The sequence below is a fragment of the Prenolepis imparis genome, unplaced genomic scaffold (assembly GCF_030444845.1).
Source record: "Prenolepis imparis isolate NDT839.2.m4 unplaced genomic scaffold, iyPreImpa1.0 SCAF_10, whole genome shotgun sequence".
Classification (NCBI taxonomy): Eukaryota; Metazoa; Arthropoda; class Insecta; order Hymenoptera; family Formicidae; genus Prenolepis; species Prenolepis imparis.
Window position 1 is genome coordinate 7684225 of NW_028141168.1, and position 18787 is coordinate 7703011.

Here is an 18787-nt window from a genome sequence, read left to right on the forward strand (position 1 = left end):
TCTTTAAGATAAAAGTATATTTGTCATAATTATCTATATTCTTCGAATTAATATATGATTTTCTGTATGTGAAGATCATCTCCTTGCAGAAAAATTAAAAAATTTAAATATTAATATCTTCTACTCTACTTTTATCTCAATTTTGTTTCTTAGTATTATTTTTTAAACAGTATAATAAAAATTATATTAAAATAATTATATAAATTATAATAAATATATAATAATATTTGTATAAAATTCATTTTGATGATTTTATCCAATAATATGACTTCTACCATCATAAGAATTTTTTGTGATTATTTCTCTTATATTCATCTGTTATATGTATAATATTTGTTTCTTTAACAAATAATAATTAAATAATAATTAAGATAAGGTTTGACACTACCTCTTTGTACTACGTCTGAATTAAAAAATAAAAAAAAATTCAAGAACAGCATTCACATATTTCTGCTGTGTAAAAAAATAAAAGATATACAAAACTTTGACAAAAATAATAATAAAAGTCAAGAAAAAATATCGTTTTAGAAAAAAGTAAAATATCTATCTACAGTTTTATTGTTTATGTCGTGTTTATGCTCTTATGAAAAATTGATTGACAGTAAGTAGTTGCGCATCCGATCTACGCAGATAGAAGGAAAGGCGATGACCCACTTTTCCTTCTCTTTCTGCGAAAAAGAAATACAGTGTCAATGCTAAAAGTCTATCTCATGTCAATGATCGTTATTATTAAGTGTAACTGGTACTTAAGTGTACAACTAGTTTAGTTACAAAAAATACGCAATTTAAACAGTGCGCGCAATGACTAAAAGTTTTCGGTCAGTTTTATCACTGCTCCTGATACTCAGTTATGTGTGCGGTTTAAAAATTTTCGAATTTCCAGCAGATCACCCAAAACTATGGTGCAGTTTGCTATACATACCGCTATTGTGGTCGATTTACATCCTACTCTTGATATATACAATATCTTATATGTCATATTATGTCACTATATACTTGGTTTTCTTTTGGTTTAACATTTTTATAACGTTAACATTAGTTGTTTTTATAGTGCATTATGATAAGGTACATAATCGTTTTTATTAACAATAAAATAAACTTAAAATGTTTTCATATATATTATATCTAAATTATTTAAAGTAAACAATTATGAACTTTTTATTAACTTAATTTGCTGTATTTTGTGATATTTATTTAACAAATAAATATGCCATAAAGATACATATAAAATATAAAATTCACATCTTGATACAGCTTGATAAAATATTATAATAGCTTTCTTTTCTCACATATTTAATAAAATTATTCCTTAAAGAATGTAAAAAATATAAGAAAATAATGTTCATCTTTTGAAAAAAATAGAATAATGACATTATTAAACATGTAATAATTAATCAACCTCTAAGATCATTCTATTTATCTGTTTTTATTCTTTTTACGACAGAAATTTAAAAAATGTATGAAAAGAATCGCTATTGTCGACAATACTTTAGAACAACTCGGAATAACAACAAATTACCAAAAGCTACGAAAAAAAACAGTATGGCTCATCTTAGGATGGTTTGTGATAATCATAGTAATGAACTATGATGAGGCTCTATGTTTGAGACATCAATATAATCTTGATACTGTAATAGTTATCTCTGTGCCATGCGTACTAAATTATTGCGCTCATATTAATTTTATTGACGACCTGATTATCATTAGTATTCTTGGGTTTGTACATTGTTTTATATGTATATGTATCATAATTATTCTAGCAAAGTTAGGTGCGTAAAATTAAATTATATTGTTATTCATAAAAATTTTGACATTTTTGAAACTTTAAGGAGACTAATATAATAAATCTATACATGCATCTAATAATATTATTATATTTATCAAATCTTTATTTATGTTCAGGTACATAGGACTAAAGTTTGATCAAATTAATGAAAATCTTCAAAAGATAATGAGGAATAATAAACAAGGATTAATACAAGTTAGGAAAAATCATGTATTACAGTCGTGTCAACGCAGATTTCTGGGAATTCCAAACAACAAATACATGATATGGATTGTGATGTAAGACGCGAATAATAATATAAATTGTAAAATACTTTTAATTCAATAAGTTTTAACATCATGTTTACGCAGACATCTTCATTTGGAATTATGTAGAATATCTCGTGAAATAAACTCAATGTTTGGGCTACAAATGACTTTAAAAATGGGATTGTATTTCGGTTTCATAACAGTAGGCTTCTGTGAAGTATTCAACATGATATTTATCAAAAATTACGTGCAATATATAAGACTGGAATACCTTGTCTTAATCATTTTATGGATTATTATGCACGTTTTAAAACTTTTCTTCATTAATTATATATGTGAAAGAGTCAGTGTCAAGGTATTGATTTATTCATATATTGCAATTTAAAATGTATTTTACAAACTTTAATTTTTACGATTGTTTGATTATTTAATATATTATATTAATATAAAATTAATAAAAATTAGATTATCAGAAACTAAAAAATAAATTCAACAATATTTTGTATATTTTAATATTAGGCAAATACAACAGGAAATGTTATAAATAATGCGTCATATTCTATTTCTGATGTCGAAATTCGTGAAAATGTAAGTCTTAATGAAAATTTGTTGATAAATTTTTAATTAAAATTTTTAATTAAACTTTTATTTAATTTCTAATTAAATTTTTAATTAAAATATACTTTGACTTAAGTTTAAAAATTTAAATTTAAAGAAAAGAATAAAACAATTAAATTGTGTATATAAGATGACTTTTCTATTATTATAGATTTTACAACTTCTATTACAATTGACTCAAGCGCCGCTCAGATTCTATGGACTTGGTTTATTTCAATTTGGTTTCAAATTCCTCCAAAGGGTACGTTTTGTAATTATGATATGATTATTTATTACGAATAGCAAGATTAACTATGTAAATATTTTTAAATGTAATTACTTTTTTTAGTTCTTTACATCGATTGCGACCGTTCTAATTATACTAATACAAGCGCATACAAATAAATAAGCGCTATAATAATGAAAATATGGCTAATATAATGAGCATACTACATATATGGATAAATGTCTTATAGTCATATATAATATTAAGTTATGTAACATAACTTTTTTTATACATATACGATATATGTATAATATTTTTGAAGTTATTATAATTAGCTGAAAATTATATAATATTCATTATTTATAGAAAATATTACAAAATAAAATATTCAAACTTTCTATTGTATTTTTATGGTACTTTGATGTTAATTTTCTGTTTTCTCAAACTATTTTCCAACAATTAATCAAACAAATAATTATTTTCTATATAAAAGCAATTTGATTGAAAATTTCTATCGTACAGTTTCTATCATAATTTTAAATAATAATGCATATATGTATATTACTTATATTTCATTTCTTCAATATATATATTTTTAATTAATGCTAATTAAAATTAATTCTTTTTTATTATTTGAAATCTTATTATTATTTTTTTACGTAATAACTGTACAAATATCAGAATAAAGCAATAAGCATTTCAAAGAATCAATATCGATATATAATTTCGTTGTAAATGTGTTTTCATGAGTAAAAGCAAACAACATATTCATCACCAGACTTTTTTATAGCTCGTGATATAGAAAATTTAACAGATCGATAATTCTAATATGCATAAGTGCAGCAATTACGAATATACCATCTTATTCCATATCCAATCGGCAATAATAGTATAGTTTGCAAACGTGATGATATCCGCTATGACTAAAAATGTTTGGACAGTTCTCTCGCCACTTCTAATAATCAATTATGTATTTGGTTTAAGAATTATCGAGTTTCCGACAGGTCATCCTAGACAATGGTTCAGCCTCCTGTACATATTATTATCGTGGTCATTTTACTATTTTCTCATATGGTATTCAACAGAGTTTTTTATGAATCATTTTTCCAAAACACTCCATTTTTTCCAAGGTCTGAATTATTTCGCAGTGTTATTATCAATTGTGTTTGGAATATATTATAATAAGGTAAGAAAATATTAGCGCAATATGCACTCTACTAATAATTTTTAAATAGTCTTTTCATTATAGTGTCTAAAATAAAAAAATTGAGAAGTAAAATTTCTTACATTTATCTAAAAAAAAAAAAAAATTGCCATTAAAACATAAAATACATTGCACACTAAGTTACATGAATTGTTAACAAATTCTTTTGGCGACACATTTAATAGTATTATTCCTTGAAAGAATATATAAAATATATATATAGAAATATTTATATATTATAAACACATATGTATATATATATTTGTTATTGAAAAGCAGGATTACGCTACTAGAGAATAAAATTAAGATTCTAAATATTTATTTGTATTCAAAATGTATTATATCTGTTTCAGAAATTTAGAGACTCTCTGAAAAAACTTGCTATTGTGGACATCACACTAGAAAAACTAGGAACAACGATAAATTATCAGCAGCTACATACGAGAACAGTACGGCTTGTTTTAGGATGGTTTGCGTTAGTAATATTAATAAATTTCATACACATCGTATATTTGGAACATTATTTTAAATATAATACTGCAACAGCTATTTATCTTATCTTTATGATTAACTATTGCAATCATATCAATCTTATCGGCGATTTAACTATGACGAGTATTCTTGGGTGGGTATTGTACTATATACATATATATATAAATTTTATATTAGCAAAATTAAGCACACGTATATGCATATACATATATAATTGTACTATTATACATAAACGTTGAACTTTTCTGCAATTGTTTTTAGAATTTGTACAATTATGTATGCACATATACTTGTTAATAACATCATTATTCATTCAATCTTCTCTGCATATATAGATACATAGGAATAAAGTTTGATGAAGTCAATGAACATCTTCAAGATATGGCAAGTAATAACAATCGTAAAATAAAACAGGAAAATCTTATGTTGCATCCGTATCAACGCAAATTTTTGAAAAGTTCAAGCAATAAATGGATAATGTGGACTATAACGTAAGAAAATACACGTAACTTTAGTCGATCATAACATATTTACATTGCAAGAATTAATATTGTATTACAGACATCTTCATTTAGATTTATGTAAAATATCTCGTGAGATAGACTGGATATTTGGAGTACAAATGACTTTTAAAATGGGATGTTACTTTGGTTTCATGGCTGTAAATCTTAGTAATTTATTTGATCTGATATTTTTTCAAAAGTATATCATAAGTTTTGACAATATATTGTTCACAAGTATATGTCTAACATGGTTGTTTCATAATATTTTGAAACTTTTCATCATTAATTACGTGTGCGAAAACGTCAGTGCCAAGGTATGATTTTCTATACAAATTTGAAACACATTTATTCAAAATTCAGATTCAACGACTAATTTATTACAAAATAATGTTAAGTTTTATATTACTAAATTAAAAGCGATTTAAATTCTACTTTAGATATTTCAATTTCAGGCAAATGCAACGAGAAATTTTGTAAATGGAATATCGTATTCTACATGCAACGTTGAAATGTGTGAAAATGTAAGTATTAATACAAATTTTATAGACAAAAATAGACATTGGTTTTTTTTTTAATTCAATAACAGAAAAACAAGAATGTGCATATTAAGTAATTTATTATAATAATATAGATCACACAATTGTCATTACAATTGGCTCTATCGCCGTTACGATTTTGTGGCCTTGGACTTTTCCAATTTGGTTTCAAATTCCTTCAAAGTGTACGTGTAATTAATTATCAATTACAATTATTATATATTACAAATAGTTAAATCCATAAATACTTAAAAAAGAAAAATATTCTCATCTACATTTACAGTTTATTACGTCTGTTATGACCGTTGTAGTTATATTATTACAATCACAAATAAATTAAAAAAACATGTTTAAAAAAATTATATATAATATAATATATAAAAAATATTAAATGGACATTGACCCATAAGAATCGGTATGTAATGCAAACATTTCTAAATATGTTATTATACGACTATATAATGTACTGAATTAATTTTTTTATCTCTTTAGGAAACACACATCATAGAATTAAAAATTAAAACTTTTTACTTTATTCTTATATCAAATATGTTTTCTTTCTCTATTTGTTATCATAAAACTCTCTACATGATCAATTTTATTTTTTTATAAAGTCAATATATGTATAACAGAATAATAACTACTACCAATGTAACTAAAAAGCAAAGATATTTTACGATTCTTTTTTATATACATATGTATATACTGTTTGATACATTATTATATGTTAAAAACTAATATTAAAATAGACATTATCTTTTATTATTTGATAACACTGTTCAATATATATACATCATATATTAAATAATTATATATATAAATGATATACAAATAATTATATATATAATTATGTTCTTACATGTTCCATATAAAAATAAAATGTCATTCATTATCCGAATTATTCAAATTTATCGTGAAATATAAACTTTAACAGATCGATTATTTCAATAATTGTAAGTGCCCTAATTGAAATTATAACTATATAAATATAATACACATTATCATGATCATTCGATGAAGTCACCGCTACCACATTCAGTAGGAAAATGAAAAAATTTTCTATAAAACATGCAAGAATATTGCATTATGTATTGAATTATGTCTCTTGTATGTTAAGGACACTGTTTATATTTCCATTATAAATATATGTAATGAATATATATAAAATTATGTTTTTACATTTTCCATATAAAAACAAGATGTCATTCATTATCTGAACTGTTTTAAATTTATCATGAAATGTAAACTTCAACAGATCGATTATTTCAATAATTGTAAGTGCCCTAATTGAAATTATAAAGATATACACATTATTATGATCATTCAATGAAGTTATCACTCAGTCGAGAAATAAACTGCAGTTTGGTTCGGAACAGTGTACGAAATGACTAAAAGTATTCGAACAGTTTTAACACCGCTCTTGATAATCAGTTATGCATCTGGTTTAAGTATTATCGAATTTCCTGAAGGAATCCCAAGAATATGGTTTAGTCTATTATATATGCTGCTATTTTGGACAATTTATTATTTCTTATTAAAATCTATAGTAATACATTATATTACCAAATACTTCATAGGCATTTCGCTAGACATTTTGATAACATTATTGTCAATTCTGTTCGGAGTGTATTATGATAAGGTATGTATGATACATAAAGAATTGTTAATTAGTGCTTATTAATAACAACCTTTTTTAATTGTGTGTTTGAATACAATTTTAGTATGTCACTCAAAAGAGTTTTAAATAATATTTCTTTATTTTAGCAACGTGAATTATTTGTAAAAACATAAAATATTCGACATATTATATAAGTGCGACACAAATTATTAATCAAATTATTTTTCTTACATATTTAATAATAGTTTATTGCATATAGAATATAAGAAAACATATTAAATTTACATTTACATCTAACAATTTTTCTTTGAAAAAGCTACATTAGCTAAAGCTTTTACCTATATTAAATAAACTACATTAAATAACTACATTACTAATTATAAAAGATCGTATATAAAATATCAAAGTATTAATTTGTCTATCCGCATTACCTCTTTGCGACAGAAATTTAGAAATTGCTTGAGGAAGCTCGATATTGTCGATAATACATTGCTGAATATCGGAACAACGACAGATTATCACAGGTTACATAAAAAAACTATGTGTCTCATCTCAGGATGGCTCCTAATGATCATATTAATGAGCTATGGAACAGCTTATTTGTCGAAAACCGGGTCGAAAAACGATTATAATACATTAATTTCTATGTGTGCTATCTTTATGCGAAATTATTGCTCTTATATTAACATGATCAACGATTTGATTATTGCAAGTATTCTTGGGTTGGTACATTATTTTACGTATACGAAAATTATTCTAATATAATCATATGTACAAATTTATAAAACCTATATTATAAATTATAATGCATAAAAAATATAAACTTTCTTTAAAATTTTTTTGAAATTATTGATATATTAACTCACAAAATATGATAATAAATTTACATTGTTACATTATACCACTAAATAATTTTCTTTTACATTTTTAGATACATAGAATTAAAGTTTGATGAAGTTAACCAACATCTCTTAAATTTAACAAGAGATAATAAACGTGGAACAAAACCAACAAAAATTTCCGTATACCAACATAGATCTTCACAACTTTCAAACAATGAATGGATGACTTGGACTGTAATGTAAGACAGTTTATGTAAATTCTCTATCAATGAGTTTATGTAAATTCTATCAGCAGTTATTTTGAACAGTAAACTTTAATATAGCATTTACACAGGCATCTTCATTCGGAACTACGTAAAATATCTTGTGAGATTGACTCGATATTTGGAGCACAGATGACTTTTAAAATGGGGTGTAATTTTTGTTGGTTAGCGCTCGACTTGCGTGAACTTTTCGGCGTAATACTCATCAACAATTATATCACATCTAATAAAACACTATACGCTATTGTGGTGCTAATCTGGCTTTGTCATAACGTTTTGAAACTCTTCTTTATTAATTATGTATGCGAAACTGTCAGCACAAAGGTATTAATTTTGTATACCACTTCAAAATGTATTAATCTAGAGTTTTTTTCAATAATTATCTTTAAAGAATAATTTTATATAATTTTTCTAATTAAATTAAAAGAATCACATTCAAATTTTATTTTGCATTTTTCGATTTCAGGCAAATGCAACTGGAAATTTAATGAAGAAAATGCCGTATTCTACTTGTGATGTGGAAATTCGTGAAAATGTAAGTTAATATTAGTTTAATATTAGTTTATTCCGAATTTTTTAAATAAATAAATGTTTTAATTTTGAGCAAAAATAAAAAATTGTAAATGTGTATATTGAGCAGTTTATTATATTAATATAGATATCACTGCTTTTATTGCAAGTAATTCAAGCGCCAGTCAGATTCTACGGAATTGGACTTTTCCAATTTGGCTATAAATTTCTTTATGGGGTACGTTGTATAAAATGTACATAATTATTTATTACCAACAATAAAATATATAGATATATAAATATTTTAAAAAAAGATTAAAAAGAAGATTAATATCTTTCAGTTCAGCTCATCGGTTATGACCGTCGTAGTTTTATTAATACAAGCGATCATAAATAAACAAACATTTTAAAGAAATGATTAATACATTGTCAATAATTTATACATTTTAATAATGTATCATAGTACAAATACATATACTAGGAAGACAAAAAAAAGAAAAAATTATCGAATTTTCTATAGAACACACAAAAATATAGTTATGTCTCTTGTATATCAAGAAGTAAGTGTTTATATTTCCATTATAAATATCTAATAATATATATTATTATATTTTTATATGTTCCATATAAAAGCAAGATGTCATTCATTATCCAAACTGTTTAAATTTATCGTGAAATATAAACTTCAACAGATCGATTATTTCAATAATTGTAAGTGCCCTAATTGGAATTATAAAGGTACACACATTATCATACACACGATTATTCGGTGAAGTCACCGCAACCTTTCAGTCGGGAAATGAAATGTAGTTCGGAATCAACGGTGTGCGCAATGATTGAAAGCATTCGAACAGTTTTATCACCGCTTTTGATAATCAGTTATGCGTGTGGTTTAAGAATTATCGAATTTCCTATGGGACATCCAAGAGTATGGTTTAGTCTCTTGTATATGCTGCTACTTTGGTCAATTTATTATTTCTTATTTAAATCTATAATATTTTATTTTACTCATCAACATTATCATGTTGAATATTTTGTATGCATTTCAATAGACATTTTGATAGCATTATTATCAATTGTATTTGGAGTGTATCATGATAAGGTATGTATTATAAAGAAATGTTAATTATTTGTTATTATTAATAATAATAAACATTTATGTGTATTTAAACTATAAAATTTTGATATCTAAAGTTGCTTAAAAAGTTTTGAATATTTTTTATAATTTCTTCGTTTAGCAATGCAAATTACTATAGACACATACGATATTCCACATATTATATTAATGTAATATAAATTATTGATCAATTTTTTTCTTGCATATTTAATAATAATTTATATTGCATGTTAGAATATATATGTATATATATATATATATATATATAAGAAAATATATAAAATTTAAATTTACATTTTCCTTCAATTTTTCTCTGAAAAAATTACGTTAATAGTTAGCGCTATTAGCTACATTCGATATAAACTATAAATTATAAAATAACTATTAATTATAAAAAATCATCATACATAGAATTGTCAAACTAAATATTAATTTGTTCACTTGCATTGCCTTTTTGTGACAGAAATTTCGAAATTGCTTGAGGAAGCTCGATATTGTCGATAATACATTGCTGAATATCGGAACAACGACAGATTACCACAAGTTACATAAAATAATAATATACCTCATCCTAGGATGGCTCCTAATGATCATATTAATGAGCTACGGAGTAGCATATTGGTTGAAGACTGAGTTTAACTATAAAATGTATATAGCTATATATAGTATCTGTATACGAAATTATTGCTCTTATATTAACATGATCAATGATTTGATTATTGCAAGTATTCTTGGGTTGGTACATTTTTTTATATATATGAAAATTATTCTAACATAATTATGTGTATAATTGTGTTTATAAATATGTGTTTATATAACTATAGTATAATGGATAAAAAATATAAACTTTCTTTAAAATTTTTTAAAATATCGATATGTTAACTCACAAGATATGATAATAAATTTACACGTTACTTGTTACATTACATCAATTAGTTTCTTTTACATTTATAGATACATAGGATTAAAGTTTGATAAAGTAAACCAACATCTTTTGGATTTAACAAGAGATGACAAACATGGAACAAAACTAATTTGGGAAATTTCCATGCATCAACATAGATTTTCACAAACTTCAAACAATGAATGGATGGCATGGATTGTAATGTAAGACACTTTGCATAAATTCTATCAATCGTAATTATTTTGAGCTGTAAACTTTAATATAACGTTAATACACAGACATCTTCATTCGGAGTTGCGTAAAATATCTTGTGAAATTAACTCGATATTTGGAGCACAGATGACTTTTAAAATGGGATGTAATTTTTGTTGGTTAGCGCTCGACTTGCGTGAACTTTTTAGCGTAATACTCGTCAATGATCATGTCACATCTAATAAAATACTGTACACTATTATAATATTAATCTGGCTTTGTCATAACGCTTTGAAACTCTTCTTCATTAATTATGTATGCGAAACAGTCAGCATCAAGGTATTAATTTTACATTCAGCCTTAAAATGTATTTATCTGGAAATATTTTTCAACTATTCTTTAACTGTTAAATAATAATTACATATAACTTTTTTGGTTAAATTTAAACAATCACATTCAAATGCTATTTTGCATTTCACGATTTCAGGCAAATGCAGCAGGAAATTTAATAAAGAAAATGCCTTACTCTACTTATGATGTTAAAGTTCGTGAAAATGTAAGTCTTAATATAGCTTTTACTTAAGTTTATTAAAATAAAACATGATTTCACATTGAACAGTATATTATATTAATATAGATATCACTGTTTCTATTGCAATTAACACAAATGCCAGTCAGATTCTACGGAATTGGACTTTTTCAATTTGGCTACAAATTTCTTTATGGAGTAAGTTGTATAAAATGTTATATAATTATATAATTATCTATATTACGAATAATTAAATATGTAATAGATATTTAAAAAAAAAATTAATATCTTTCAGTTCATCTCATCGATTACGACCGTTGTAGTTTTATTAATACAGGCGTACATAAATAAACAAGTATTTTAAAAAATTGACAATGAATACTTTGTAATAATTATATTGTATAAAAAACTTCAGAAAGCATTAATTAAAAATATAATGTTAAGATTGTATAACAGATATGTACAACATATAAAATAATTTCTCTTAATTTTTTTAACAAAATTGTATATTTTGGAGCTTAAAATGTATATTTATAATAATATTGCAAGAAATTACTATGTGGCAGAACATGAACTACATGCAGATATACATATCTTCTTTTAGATTTTTTTCTCAATAAAATTATTTTTTATATAAAATTGCACATTTTTCTACATATCTTATTAAGAAAAACTTTTACACATTGTAATAAAAGAAATATTAATATATAATTAATATCGTTTATAAAATCTATACTATGTCCTTATTTGATAATATTTTTACACATATAATAATTAAAGTACACACATAAAATACATAAAAACAGAAATATTAGTAAGAAAGTAATACAACAATAATATCTATATTAAAGGGAGAAGAATATGACATATTTATCATTTCTGTTTCGAGAATTCGCGGTAGTTGTAGTAGATTGATTATTCCAATATCTATGAGTGCCTCAACGAAAATTACAAAGATGCACTATCTCGTTACTATATGATGCAATTGCATAAGCATCTGGTTAGGACAAAACAAATGCAGTTTGCAACAGTGTGCGCAATGACTAACAACATTCAAATTGTTTTAACACCACTTCTGATAATCAGTTTTGTGTGTGGTTTAAGAATTATCGAGTTTCCCATAGATCATTCAAGACCGTGGTTCAGTTTCATATACATGCTGTTATTATGGTCGATTTACTATTTCCTCTTTAGTTATACAGTAGAATCTCACATTATTTATAATACGACGTATCATATTTGTCTTTATCTGGATATTTTTGTAGTATTAATGTCAATTGCTTTTGGAATATATCACGAGAAGGTAAGAAAATCTTAGCACAGAGATGCTTAGCGATTTCGATTTTATTTAAAAATGATCTAGCGTTTCAGTAACTAAAATATAGTAATTGTATTTTTAATTTATAATATATTTTTGACTTATTTGTCCGTAAAAAATTATCATATAAAATATATTATAAATATTAATGCGCTAAAAGTTATTAAGAAAATTTTCTTTTTTGACATATTTAGCAAATTATTTTTTAATATAAAAAATAATATTTATATGTTATTATATCTCTTTATAAAATAGAATAATGCATTACACATAAGATAGCTAAAATTTTCGGAAAATTAATTATTTCTCGACTATGCATTGCTCCTCTTTACAACAGAAATTTAAAAATTGTCTGAAGAAACTTACTATTGTGGATAATACACTGGAAAAAGTCGGAACGACAACAGATTATCACAAGCTGCATATAAGAATATTATGGCTCGTCTTAGGATGGTCTATAATAGTCACGTTCCTGACTCTTTTGGAAACTACACGGTTGGAAAACGAATATAAATTTAACACTGCAAAAGCTATTTATACAAGTTTTATGATAAATTACTGCAGCCATATTAATTTTATCAGCATTTTGATTTTCATCAATATCCTTGGGTTGGTACACATTGGTACACATTTCATATTTTAAAAAATTATTTTACAGCAGATTCAAAAAAGTTTCTAAATTAATGGAAATGTGTTATATATAAATATAAAGGTATTAATTTCACTTTGAGTTAGTTAATAATTTTATATTTTACATATGTGCATCATATAATTGCTAATAATATATGTATAGTTAAAGTATATACATACCAATATACATATTAATCTCTTTTATATTTAGATATGTAAGATTAAAGTTTGATCAAATTAACCAATATCTTCTGGATTTTACAAAAGATAACAAACGCGCAATAAATCGAGCTTGGGAAAATCCCGTATCGCTTTCACACAAATGCAAATTTGGAAAGACTCGAAATAGCGAATGGATTATATGGATTATAATGTAAGAGAATTTATATTGTATAAATTCTATTAAAATATTGCAACCTTGTAGATTTAATATTAAATATTAATATTTAATATTAAAACATAGACAGCTTCATTTAGAATTACGTAAAATATGTCATGAGATAGACGTGATATTCGGAATGGGAATAACAATTTCTACAGGATGTTACTGTTGTTGGTTAGCGCAAACTCTTCGTGAAACTTTCCACGCGACATTTGACAACAATTATACAAATAGCAAAATACTGTATATTTTATTAGATTTATCTTGGTTTTCCATTTTCTTCTTCAAACTTCTTCTCATTAATTTCATGTGTGAGAGCATCAACGTTAAGGTATAGACACAAGTGTATTCAAATTCAAAATGTGTGTATTTATTTAAAATTTTAATTTTAACACATATTTAAATGTTATATAATATTTTTAAAGTTTTACGTAACTAGATTATAAAATTAATTTTAACTTTAATTTTATATGTCAATTTTAGGCAAATGTAACAGGAGATTTAATAAATAGAATATCATATTCCATTTGTGATGTTGAAATCCGTGAAAATGTAAGTCTTAAAATATATATTTACTGAATATTACTAAAACAGAATATAATTTAAATTAAATTAAATTAAAAACGAGAAAACGAAAGTATAAAAGTATATATATGTATATAAAAAAGTATACCTATATACATATTAATATATAAAATGTATATATATTAACCAATTCAATAAATTAACATAGATTTCGCAGTTTTTATTACAAGTGGCTCAAGCACCAGTTAGATTTTATGGGATTGGACTCTTTCAATTTGGCTACAAGTTCCTATACGAGGTAATGATCACACGTAAATATTTATTATTTAAACACTTATTCACAATAACTGTATAAAATACAAAATTATTTTATTTTTTAGTTCTTCAAATATATTGCGACCGTTTTAATTATATTAGCACAAGATTATACAAATACGTTTGTAGTAATTGCAAAAGTCATGCCTAATATAACAAGTAAATAATTTTTAAACAAATGTAGACATGTAACTATGTAATCATAGCATGATTTTTTCTAGATTATTTTTATATTTTTTCATTTCTATATTAATGCTTAAAATTAATATTTATCATTTTTACAGAAATTGCTTTAAATTAAAAGAAACTAGTTCTTGTACTCTATTCTTATGTCTCTATATATCTCTCTCATCTCTATATTCTTTTCCATAAAAATTATTTCTGATACATAAAAATAATTTTATATATCAAATTTAATCAAAAAATATTTTTGCAATTATGTTGAAAAAGAAACATGTCAAGATTGCTCCCCCCCCCCCTCCCCCTCTCTCACGCATTTGTTACTTTACTATTATATTAATTAATATTAATTAAAATCGATATTATTACATTTGTTACTTGATGGTGTTTTTAATCACGCGTAATAATACCGTATAATCATAAAAGTAAAGTAAGAAAAAAAAATAAAAGCATCAAAAACAACATCGATGTTTGTGTTTTAAACATCGAATATTTGCTTCATGTCACTCGATATGTTCAACTAGCCTTTTTTTAATAAGGTGTGTAAAATTCAATATATTGATTATTTCATTATGTATAAGTGTTGTAATTGAAATTACGAAGATCCGTTATCATCACGTTTCAGCTTAATAGCAAAGAAAGTATAGTTCGCAATCGAGACGGCGCTATAATGAAGAGCATTCGGGAAGTCTTATCGCCGCTGTTAATAATCAGTTATGTGTTTGGTTTAAGATTATGGATTATCGAGCTTTCTATAGGTCATTTAAGATCATGGTTCAGTATTTCGTACATGCTGTTAATTTGGTTAATTTACCACTTCTTCTTAAACTCTACAATAATATCTTATATAAATGATATACATTATTCTACCGAATATCTTATTTGTTTTTGGCTAGATATGCTTATAGCATTATTGTCAATTGTGTTTGGAATGTACTATAATAAGGTAAGAAAATATTGATATATATTCGTATTATATATAATCATGTATTATTTTTATTGTATACTTTAATAGCTTCTATATTTAAAATAATTTTATAAAAGTTTTAATTTATAATTTTCTATATATGTATATTTGTATAAAGTGAAACAAATTGTCATAAAAACATGAAGTATTCCATCTAATGCGACAAATACCTATATATGTTATAAGTTATATTATTATAGATACATATGATCGTCAAATTTTTGATATGGCATTAATTTATCCACTTTCTAAATTCTCTCTTTTTGATAGAAATTTAATAGTTGTTTGAAGAAACTCGATATTGTCGACGATACACTACTGGAAATTGGAATAACGACAGATTATCATAAGCTTCATAAAAAATCAGTGTGGCTCGTCTTAGGATGGTTCACAATAATCATACTCATTAACTGTGGAATGGCACTATGGATGAATATTGAATTTAACTATAACATTTTAACAACTCTATATATTCATTTTATGAGAAATTATTGCACTTATATTAACATGATCAACGATTTGATTATTGCAAGTATTCTTGGGTTGGTACATATCTTTTTACACATATATACAATTAATTCTAGGAAAATTATGCGTATAAATCAGTTCATGCGTATAGTTCGTGAGACTATATTGTCATAAATTTCTATTCAGAATTTTTCAAAATTCTAATGTATACGACATATAAACAGTGCATATGTATTTGCTCTGATAATATATCATTATTCATCATTAATTTTCTTTTATATCATTTCAGGTACGTAGGATTAAAATTTGATCAAGTCAACGGATATCTCGTCAATATATCAAAAGATAAATGCGGCATTAAACGAGCTTGGGAAAATCCTGTATTATTTTCATATCAACATACATTTCCAAAAACTCCAAACAAAGAATGGATGACATGGATTTTAATGTAAAAGAGCTTATGTAAATTTCATCAATCGTGATTATTTTACACAGTAAAATTTAATATTGCGTTTATACACAGACATCTTCATTTGGAGTTACGTAGAATATCTTGTGAGATAAATTCGATATTTGGAATACAGATGACTTTCAAAATGGGATGCATTTTTTTTTGGTTAACGCTCGACTTGCGTGAAATATTCAGCGTGATTCTGATAAACAATTTTATCGAATATAATAGAATACTGTACACTATCATAATTGCATTTTGGATTTTTCAAAATATTTTGAAACTCTTCCTTATTAATTACATATGCGAGACAGTTAGCGCAAAGGTATTGAATGTGTGTTCTTGAAATACATCTATTTGGAATTTCTTTTCAACAATTATTTGACATTTAAAAGATTAAGTTTTATGGCTGAATTAAAAGTAACGTTTCAATTTGATTTTCATTATTTAAACTTTACTTTCATTATTTAAACTTACTTTCATTATTTAAACATTATTTAAACTTTAAGGCAAATGCAACAAGTAATTTAATAAACAGAATGCAGTATTCCACTTATAATGTTGAAATTCGTGAAAACGTAAGTCTTAAAATAAGTTTACTATCCATTATAAAAAAAAATATATTAATTTTTTAGTTTAAATAGATGCACAGGAACCAAGAAATCTGTATATTGAATGATTTATTAATGTAGATATCACAGCTTCTGTTACAAATTGCACAAATGCCAGTTAGATTCTATGGAATTGGGCTTTTCCAATTTGGCTACAAATTTCTTCAAGAGGTACGTAAATATATATATGTTTAAACATATAATTATTTACTGAACAATTAAAACAATAATTATTTTTAAAAAATTAATGTCTTGCAGTTCAGCTCACTTATCACGTCCGTTCTAGTTTTATTAATGCAGGCGTACATAAATAAACAAACATTTTAAAAGTAACTAATACATTACAAATAATTAATATATTGTAATAATACATTATATAAACATTATAATAATTTTTCAAAAAGCATTGACAAAAAATAATATTCGAATTGTAATATATAAAACGATTTCTCTTAAATATTATTAACAAAACTGTATATTTGTGAAGTTCAAAACTAATAATTGTCATAAAAATTATTGCCATTGTAAGAAATATAACAAATTAAAAAATTTAAATTTTATACATTTTCTGTACTTATATGTTCATTTTATCTCTACTTTCTATATCCTTTCTGTTTATTGCAATTTTATATATCGAATAATTTTATCAAAAAATATTTTTTTTACCGTCATATTACAAAGAAATATGTTATCAACGTTGTTCTTTCTGTAATCCCCCCTCTCTTTTTCTCTCTCTCTCTCTCTCTCTCTCTCTCTCTTTCTCTCTTTCCTTCTTTTTTGCAATCACATTATTATATTGTCAGAGTTAATAATGATTCTAATAAATAAGAATATACAATATTACAATATTTCATTAGCCGATGCTTTTAATCGCGTGTAATAGTATCGTATAATCATATAAGTAGAACAATAAAAAATAAAAGTCCTAAAAACAACATCGGTGTTTGCGATGCAATCGTATGTATTTTATCTGAAAACATGTGATATATCCAAACATCACTGTTTCTATAGTTTGCAATATGTAAAATTCAGTATATCGATTATTTCATTATGTATAAATGTAATGAATGAAATTACGAAGCTTCACTTCATTCGTTTCAGCGCAATTGTTGCCAAAGCAAGTTCGAAGTTACAGTTCGTTATGAGCATTCAAAAAATTTTATCGCCATTGTTAATGATCAGTTATGTGTGCGGTTTAAGAGTCATCGAGTATCCCACAGGTGTCCCGAGACGATGGTTGGGTCTTTTGTATATGCTATTATTGTGGTCAATTTATAATTTTATCTATATGTATAGAGTAATACCTTACGTAATTAATTACTCCACCCTATATCATATTTGTTATGGACTAAATATATTTACTGCATTATTGT

The 18787-nt window shown here is 24.7% G+C and overlaps 4 protein-coding genes and 1 long non-coding RNA gene across 5 annotated transcripts in view; 4 read left to right on the forward strand and 1 right to left on the reverse strand.

Annotated features, from left to right (window-relative positions):
* The window catches only part of LOC145941927 (uncharacterized), a 244271-nt gene that overhangs the window by 196033 nt on the left and 29451 nt on the right, over positions 1–18787 (reverse strand). The gene's annotated exons all lie outside the window — the stretch shown is intronic.
* On the forward strand, positions 802–3040 carry LOC145942276 (uncharacterized). Its single transcript, XM_083048850.1, has 7 exons — positions 802–1065; positions 1445–1716; positions 1903–2064; positions 2137–2389; positions 2554–2622; positions 2804–2893; positions 2981–3040. Exons 1-7 carry the CDS (start codon positions 802–804, stop codon positions 3038–3040), a joined length of 1170 nt encoding a protein of 389 aa, XP_082904976.1.
* LOC145942105 (uncharacterized) lies at positions 3875–5932 on the forward strand. The gene is made up of 7 exons (XM_083048591.1): positions 3875–3889; positions 4415–4536; positions 4889–5044; positions 5115–5370; positions 5509–5577; positions 5688–5777; positions 5876–5932. The coding sequence occupies exons 1-7, from the start codon at positions 3875–3877 to the stop codon at positions 5930–5932; spliced, it is 765 nt and encodes a 254-aa protein (XP_082904717.1).
* On the forward strand, positions 7898–9235 carry LOC145942107 (uncharacterized). The gene is made up of 6 exons (XM_083048592.1): positions 7898–7932; positions 8142–8291; positions 8387–8639; positions 8782–8850; positions 8974–9063; positions 9167–9235. The coding sequence occupies exons 1-6, from the start codon at positions 7898–7900 to the stop codon at positions 9233–9235; spliced, it is 666 nt and encodes a 221-aa protein (XP_082904718.1).
* Positions 9365–17741, forward strand: LOC145942108 (putative gustatory receptor 28b). Its single transcript, XM_083048593.1, has 9 exons — positions 9365–9385; positions 11526–11594; positions 15543–15863; positions 16155–16426; positions 16642–16800; positions 16876–17128; positions 17313–17381; positions 17496–17585; positions 17673–17741. The coding sequence occupies exons 1-9, from the start codon at positions 9365–9367 to the stop codon at positions 17739–17741; spliced, it is 1323 nt and encodes a 440-aa protein (XP_082904719.1).

What these genes read in the sequence shown, in the direction of transcription:
- LOC145942107 (XM_083048592.1), top strand. Translation starts at nt 7,898, where the DNA reads ATGATCAACGATTTGATTATTGCAAGTATTCTTGG. An exon ending in TGGATGACTTGGACTGTAAT is followed by an intron (nt 8,292 to 8,386) that starts GTAAGACAGTTT and finishes GCATTTACACAG; the next exon opens with GCATCTTCATTCGGAACTAC. An exon ending in GCGAAACTGTCAGCACAAAG is followed by an intron (nt 8,640 to 8,781) that starts GTATTAATTTTG and finishes TTTCGATTTCAG; the next exon opens with GCAAATGCAACTGGAAATTT.
- LOC145942276 (XM_083048850.1), top strand. Translation starts at nt 802, where the DNA reads ATGACTAAAAGTTTTCGGTCAGTTTTATCACTGCTCCTGATACTCAGT. An exon ending in ATTATCATTAGTATTCTTGG is followed by an intron (nt 1,717 to 1,902) that starts GTTTGTACATTG and finishes ATTTATGTTCAG; the next exon opens with GTACATAGGACTAAAGTTTG. An exon ending in GTGAAAGAGTCAGTGTCAAG is followed by an intron (nt 2,390 to 2,553) that starts GTATTGATTTAT and finishes TTTTAATATTAG; the next exon opens with GCAAATACAACAGGAAATGT.
- LOC145942108 (XM_083048593.1), top strand. Translation starts at nt 9,365, where the DNA reads ATGTCTCTTGTATATCAAGAA. An exon ending in TGTCTCTTGTATATCAAGAA is followed by an intron (nt 9,386 to 11,525) that starts GTAAGTGTTTAT and finishes TCACGATTTCAG; the next exon opens with GCAAATGCAGCAGGAAATTT. An exon ending in GCGAGACAGTTAGCGCAAAG is followed by an intron (nt 17,129 to 17,312) that starts GTATTGAATGTG and finishes TTAAACTTTAAG; the next exon opens with GCAAATGCAACAAGTAATTT.
- LOC145942105 (XM_083048591.1), top strand. An exon ending in CTTGTTTTAGGATGGTTTGC is followed by an intron (nt 4,537 to 4,888) that starts GTTAGTAATATT and finishes CTGCATATATAG; the next exon opens with ATACATAGGAATAAAGTTTG. An exon ending in GTTTCAAATTCCTTCAAAGT is followed by an intron (nt 5,778 to 5,875) that starts GTACGTGTAATT and finishes CTACATTTACAG; the next exon opens with TTTATTACGTCTGTTATGAC.